Source organism: Penaeus vannamei, chromosome 25 (genome assembly GCF_042767895.1).
Source record: "Penaeus vannamei isolate JL-2024 chromosome 25, ASM4276789v1, whole genome shotgun sequence".
Classification (NCBI taxonomy): Eukaryota; Metazoa; Arthropoda; class Malacostraca; order Decapoda; family Penaeidae; genus Penaeus; species Penaeus vannamei.
Window position 1 is genome coordinate 18775196 of NC_091573.1, and position 7500 is coordinate 18782695.

General features: G+C 41.7%; 1 protein-coding gene across 4 annotated transcripts in view; it reads right to left on the reverse strand.

The window, feature by feature from the left end:
- Kap-alpha1 (karyopherin alpha1) overlaps window positions 1–7500 on the reverse strand; it is a 128247-nt gene that overhangs the window by 95000 nt on the left and 25747 nt on the right. For all 4 annotated transcript variants that reach the window (XM_070139241.1, XM_070139242.1, XM_070139239.1 and 1 more), the window contains one exon: window positions 5642–5862. In XM_070139241.1, the coding sequence (XP_069995342.1) occupies window positions 5642–5862 (221 nt within the window). The remainder of the gene's footprint in view (window positions 1–5641; window positions 5863–7500) is intronic.

Consider the following 7500-nt stretch of genomic DNA (forward strand, 5'->3'; position numbering starts at 1 on the left):
CATATGCTTTTAAAATTCTTAAAATTTAACCACCATGTTGTATTCATGCTAGGACTTTATAATTAGGATGATTTTGTACTAATGTTGCCATCCACAGTTTCCAATTTCTTTAAAAAAATTAAATAAATAAATAATAATAGTCAATAAATAAATAAAATAAAAAAAATAAATAACAAAAATTAAAAAAAGGTTTTAATCTGATTTAGATTAGTTGTCCCTATGGTAAAATGCATTTATTAAACTTTTCAGGCGAAAATATCTACTTTTATGAACAACGAACCAAAAAAAAAAAAAAAAAAAAAAATTACATACCTTTACAGAATAGCGTCCCTATTGAAAATGATGAAAATTCCTATTGACTTGGTAATCATTGCATTGCAAAGTACACTAAATAAACATTTTTTTTTATATATAATATCACTAGATTCAGAGAAAAATAACTGAGATAACAAACTTTGGCAAGGAGCCAAATATAATACGCCATATCTCCGTTGTTGTTTTCCTTAACCTTCGGTACATCCTAACTCTCGTAATTTTTGTGCGATTCAAATGCAGTTTGTTGCTTTCACTAGAGCCTCGGAGTCCTAAGGCCATGTAAATAGCCAATTTTTAAATTTTTGCCTTAATCAAAATATAATATTTTAATGCTAAAAAGAAAAAAAATATATATATATATAAAATATTTCTCTATGTTAAGCAGTCCCAAACCAAAAAAAAAAAGGAAATTCAAAAATCGGCTATTTACATGGCCTTAGGCTAGGGTTGATCTAACACAAGTATGTTTTAGGGACTATTCAGTAAAGAACTGTGATAGTTAGGATATACCGAAGACGAAGAAAAAAAAAAAAAAACGATTTTTTTTAGACTTTTTGGTGGGTGCCCCCCCTATGGGGGAGCAAGGTTAAAATTATATATGAAACAAAGCGCAATTCTATACTCTATGTCATGCAAAAAGAATCAATCAGTTATCTCTAACGGATATCTTTTTATGATGTAATGAGTAGGAAAAGGTGGCCATTTTCCAGGACAGTCCCCTTAACCCACTCGCGCCGGGTACATTCTGTAGCCAAAATTTAAAAAATCCGGGCAGCTACAAAATCGGCGGGCGGAGCTTCCCCGGAGTCTGTCCGCCCGCCCGGCCGCGCGCCGCTTCTGCCTCGGAGCACGGCTCCTAGACAGCATCGCACTGGCGGGCAGCCCGACACTGTTTATTTTTTCCCTGTGTCTCATATATGTGACACCCGGGACGAATGGGTTAAAGGCTGGTGGTGAACCTATGGCATGTGGGTTTCATGCTGGCCTGGCTGCCATCTGGCGGTCTGGTACAGTTCCCCCTGACCTGTTGAGGGGTGTGGTCATCCCTCTCTGGAAGGGGAAGGGGGACCGATGGGGCTGCAGCAATCAACAAGGCATCATACTACTCAGTATAACAGGCAAGATTCTCGCCCACATCCTTCTGAGACATATCAGACCATCTACTAAGGCATCAGAGGCCGGAGCAATCTGGATTCACTCCTGGTAAGTCCACAATAGACTGTATCCTTGCACTTCAAGTCATTGTAGAGCGCCATCGTGAGTTCGGGCGTGGGCTAATTACAGTCGACATCTACCTCAAGAAGGGGTTCGATACAGTGCATCAGGAATAAATCTGGGAGATCCTGAGTTTGAGAGGAATTCCAACAAGGATTATTGGACTAATAGCAAGTCTGTATACTATTATTGAAATTGCTGTAAAGTGTGGTGGGGGCCTGTCAAGCTTCTTTCCTGTTAGTTCAGGAGTTAGGTAAAGCTGTGTTCTTGCACCAACACTTTTTGCATGGACTGGATACTGGGCAGAGCTACTGTTCAAAGTCAATTGTGGGCAATATCAAGGTTACAGACCTTGACTTTGCGTATGATGTTGCTATTCTATCTGAGTCTTTGGAAAACTTACTGGTGGCTCTCACTGTATGTAACGAAACGAAGCCCTTGGTTCTAAAGGTCTCCTGGACCAAGACCACTATCCAGGATTTTGGGGACTTGCTAGGAAAACCTGTTCGGTCGGTCAGACCAAGAAGTCAGCAGACAGATTGGCCTGGCAGCAGGGATCATGAACTCTCTCAACAAGAGTATTTGGAGATGCCAGTGCCTGTGCAGAAGGACCAAGCTACGGGTTTTCACAGCCCTGATAATGACAGTTTTGCTATCCTGTAGTGAAACCTGGACATTATCCAGAGCCTTGGAGTCTTGTCTTGATGCCTTCTGTAATAGGTCCTTGTGCTGGATCATGGGATACTGCTGGCGGAACCTAGTGTCTAACCAACAGTTAGACACGTGCTAGACATCAAAGGTCATGTAGCACTATGGTAAAGTATTGTGCAGGAAAGGGTAAAGAGGAGTTAAAGAAGGTATAAGAATAATGTTCAAGTAAAACAGAGATGGCTACTGGAAAAGTAAAGGAATCCAGGGAGAGGGGCAGGGGGCGTAAGATGTCAAGAATTAGAATGTTACAAGAAAGTATGGTAACAACTTGGAAAAGAAGGAAGTAAATGAAGTAGAGCAGGGATTAGTAAACTGGGAAAGGTTAAGGGGGTAGAGCAACTGAGTAAATTGTATTGTATAAGTGACTGGGGAAGGAATAGAGGTTGCTGTTGGAGAAGTAGGAGGAAAAGAATCCAGGGGATGAAAATAGGGGGACTGAGGAAGGTGGTGAATTATCAGGAAGAATGTCTGCAGGGGAGGGGTCTGGAGAACGACATTGTTGTGATAGAGGGGATTTGTGTGAGTAATCAAGTGGGAGCATTAGAGAGGGTGGGGTTTGTTGTGAGGGTGATGGAGGAAGAGGGTTGGAGAGAATTTGAGGAGGAGGTGGATGGATACTTGCAAATACTTTAAATGTAGTAGAAACAGAGGTATTGGGGGGTGGATGAGGGAGCGGAGCATTCCCTTGGGTTATCTTTAGGAAGTTTTGGATATCTCCAAGGGTTTCTGAAGAGGAGTTGGATGAAGAGGACTGAGAAACAAAGGTTCTCTTATGAGGAGAAGAGGAGATAGATATCTGCAGAGCAGAAGAGGAGGAAGGTGTAGGAGAGGATATAGTAGGAGAGGGTGGAGTGGAACATCTAGGTTGCCTGGTGCTACAAGTGAGGAGGAGGGGTAGGTATCGGGGAAGTGGTAGAGATTGGAGCATCTGGATTTAGACTGGAAAACAAATTTGACCGGGGGATTGGGTGAGTAGATATATGATGGGTTAGGGTATAGGGAAGATACTGGAAAAGATGCAAAAACATCTTGTAAAGATGGTGGGGGAGTTCTGGAATAAGTAGAAAGAGAAATACCTCGTTGTCATGCTTCTTGTCTGGCATCCCGTAGTGTGTGGCCTAGTTTGAATCTCAGGACTGCTACCTCACATTCAAAGTTATAGGTAGGGCAGCTCCAATAAAATATAACATGGGAGTCTCCACATATACGTGACTGAGCAAGGCAATTTGAACAGTCATGACCAGGTTGGGCACATAGAGGGCAGCGAGCTGTGGAGTGACAAATTGTTTAGCTGGTTGGTCAAAATGCCATCATTTCTGACATTTACCAGGAAGAGGTCGATATGGTCGGACACGGTAGGACAATCCACCAATATCAACTTCACGGGGAAGCTCATGTCTACGGAAGCTAATCTTGGCAATATTGACATAGGACTTACACTAGCCTCTGGGAGGAATAGTGTAGCATTGTGCTGCCACTGCATCATAGTCAGCAAGGCATGTAAGTAGGTAATTTTCAGTCCTTGTTAAAGATAGGACAAGTATTTGGGAGGATAGTAACAGTTGCAGTACAAGTATTAACCCATTCATGCTGGTATATTTTGAAGCCAAAAATAAAATATTCTGCGCGGCTACAAAATCGGCGGGCGGAGCTTCCCCGGAGTCTGTCCGCTCGCCAGCTACAGCCCGCTGCTGCGTCAGAGCACGAGCTTGATACAGCGTTACACTGGCGGGACGCCGGCAATATTTATTTTTTCGGGTGTCTCATATATGGGACACCCGTCGCTAATGGGTTAAGAGGAGGATGAGTTTCGGCAGGAATGGGATTGCCAGTGAGGTCAGTTAGGGCAGACAGTGCACAACCTTGGGATTCAGATGGAACTATGACAAGGTGTGAATGATCAGATTAACTGCGATAGGTAACCTTGCCTACTTGTTTTTGGAGACACTGTTGAAAGAGAAGGGTATTTTCAGAGTAGGGGGCTGTGGGGGGAATCACAAAGAATCAATCCCACTTGAGTGGGCCAAAGATAGTACTCAGAAGGTATGCATAGGTAGAGGCAGTAGAAGGATGAGGGTGAGAGGAAGATGGGGTTGTGTGGAGTGGAGTAGTTCTGTGGGGGGGGGGGGGCAATAAGGATGAACAGTAGAAATAAGGGATGAGGGGGTAGATATTGAAGAGGACTGTGCAGTAGGAGATGGAGAGAATGTTACAAGAGAGATAGGGGTGCTTTCTGGAGGTTGAGTACTAACCGTGGTAGGTGTTTTAGAATGGATAGAGTTGTTAGTAAGCATCAAGGAGGGTGTATTAGTATCAGCGGTCAGAATCGCGGTTAAAGCAGGGGCAGGGGTTAGAAAACCATCAAAATCATATTTAGATAGGCTAGTTAATGAAGGGGCAAGCCTTAATGCCCCAATCAAGGGTACAGAATATTCATAATTGGCCATAGAGCACCTGCGTAAAATGGGGACCCATAAGGGGTAAGGGCTAGGTAGTTAACTAAGGGAATACCGTGTCCATGGCTCTTGGAGCCTGCTCATGACTGACACAAAGCCAGCCTTTCATCCTTACAGCACGGCTCTCACACCTTAGGAATGGGCTAGAAGGGATGAAGATACAAATGAGGAAAGGGCAGAAGAAATGACCAAGCAAAATTAATTGAGGTGAGGACAGAGGCTCAAGGTAGGGGTGATCACTTACAGTGGGCCTCAGTCTCCATCTCCTAAGCCCTCCCACGAAAACAACAAACAAGGTATTGAGAGGGTAATTCAATGAAAAAAAAAAAATAATAATAATAATAATAATAATGTAACATTTGGTTACTGTCCTGCTATCCCTAGAAGATATCATGCACTGCACCCTTTTGCTGCTGCCATGAACTTCTAAGGTAGCGTTCACTCTAGCTTACCTCCACAGTACAGAAATTTATTTTTATGATCAAACCTTCAAAGAAAATTGGGTAAAGTCACAAATTGAATCAAGTCTTAAATTAGTCAAACTACAGATATTGAAATCTACTGTGGATTTTTTTTATGTACAATAGCCTCAGAAGGCAAGTTCGCCAGACATCAGCCAGGACATGAGAAAATGCTCTAATTACCATAGAGGGCACTCTACACCCTCCTCCTTCCTTGTCCTGAGTGTATAGAGTATGGATAGGGTACTTGAGGAGTAAGGATGAGCAGGTAATAGTGAGTAGACACTTACAGTAGAGAAGACTTTGAGACAAGCCTAGAAGATTTAAGGCCATCTCTAAACCTTTACAGTGTCTTCTAGTACCAATTACAAAAAATTTTGGTCTGCTGGCTCTACATTACAAATTCCAATATTCACTCATGAAGGTACTATTGTACACTAGATATTTGTATCTTAAAAGTTAAAACTTATTTTCAATACTTACTGTAATAGAGGCATAAGAATATTTTCAGACAAAACATAATCACGGCAATCTGGTGAATCTCCTGCAATGTTGCCTAGTGCCCAAACAGCCTGTTCTTGGACATCTTCAAAATCTGAGCTCAAGAGGCGGATGAAGATAGGTACTGCACCAGCTTCTATTACAATTCGGGTCTGCGTGCTTGTGCCAGAGGCTATGTTGGTGAGGGCCCATGCCGCTTCAAACTGTGAAAATTTGAAATCTAACTTAAATTCTTTTTTTAGATATCATTTTAACTTTTGTACGAGTCAAACCATTAAATCAAATATGTACAAATGCATAAAGCTATAAAAATAATTAATCTTTAACCTCCAAAGAACAATAAACATTAACAGTCACACTCAGACATATATGGTACACTGGGTGAAAGCCAGCAAGACCTTTTACTTTATAATATTGCTTTAGCTGTTCATTACAGACTTTTGAGGAAGTGTCTGTTTAACAACGTCATAGAGGAGGCTTAAATTCATGTGGCATGGGGTACTTGCTGCCCAGCATATGGACTCGATGCACCACGTTAAGAATGGAAGCTACCCAGTATGCGTTGAAAGGACCGTCCCTAGTGGCACTCTATTCTCGCCCTTATACCCAAACCCCTTTCCCTCCCTTGTTTGTTGCTGATGTTCACACCCGCGTAGATCCTCAGCCGATTTACACCGTAATGTTCTGCCCTGGTCCCTGTGAGGATTTTGCACCCCGTAGTGACTTCATATTCAGTTATATGATGAAAAAACTTCACTGTATGGATTGCAGAGATGTTGAATGTGTGGATCAGTGGCAAGCCAGCTACCTGCCCCCTTGTTTGCCAATCCACCGGTCATCGCAGTGGTTTTGCATGCTTCTCACCAGGTGAGGTTGGCATTGGAGCTCGCAGGGGGGAGGGAGGCAGACAAGAAGGGGAGGTAAGTTGCCAACATCCCAGGCATGTGGCATGTAGACCGGGCGCGTACAAACACCCTTGAGCAGTGACAAGATTCTGTGCTTCCCTTTGTAAAGTTATTTGTGTAAACTTTTTTAGCTTGTTTGCCATTTTCCAATGTCTATATTTGCCTTTTAAAAAAATATAGATGATTGGTTATTTGTGTCATGTATATTATTTTTCGTAATTTTCAATTTTCCATTATAACACCTCCACCAACAGTCACAGCAGCCAGGAATATGGAGCCAGTACTTTTCCAGTCACAGCTTACACTTGTCACATTCGATATTTTTTATCAATAGGAATAATGCTAAAGCACCCTTCTAATCGCCAAATGAGACAAATCACACTCTAAGAGGTTTGTGCACTTGTGACAAGTGTTTTCCGTTACCTTGGCCTTCATTCATGATAGTATGTTCACATCACCCGGCCCTAAACCCAGATTTTTCCATGACAAGACTTTAACATCATTCTCATTTAGTGTGCTTCGTGATGAGACTATTGCTAGGCTAATCAGATTTATTGTTTGAAGTAGGGATCAAGTTTTGTAAAACTATTTTTTTTCTGTCTTTATTGCTGTGCATCAAATACATATTAACTCATCATGGGTAAAATTTTAAGTTAATCATGATGGTCTCTGGAATTACATAGTAAAAAAAATTTCAGTAAGTCCTAGTCCTCTGACTAGGTATTGACTTCTGTGGGATATAAGTCTTCAAAATCATTCTGTACCAATGATACAACTTTACTGGCTCGATAATATCACAGAATAGACTGTGTATCTTGATTTGTTGACATAATCTAATCAATAAGACAAGTAAATATCTTTGATCATTGGTCTTACCTAGTTATTTGATTCGGACACAGAGCTCACTCATGGTGGATATGATATAATGTAAAACCT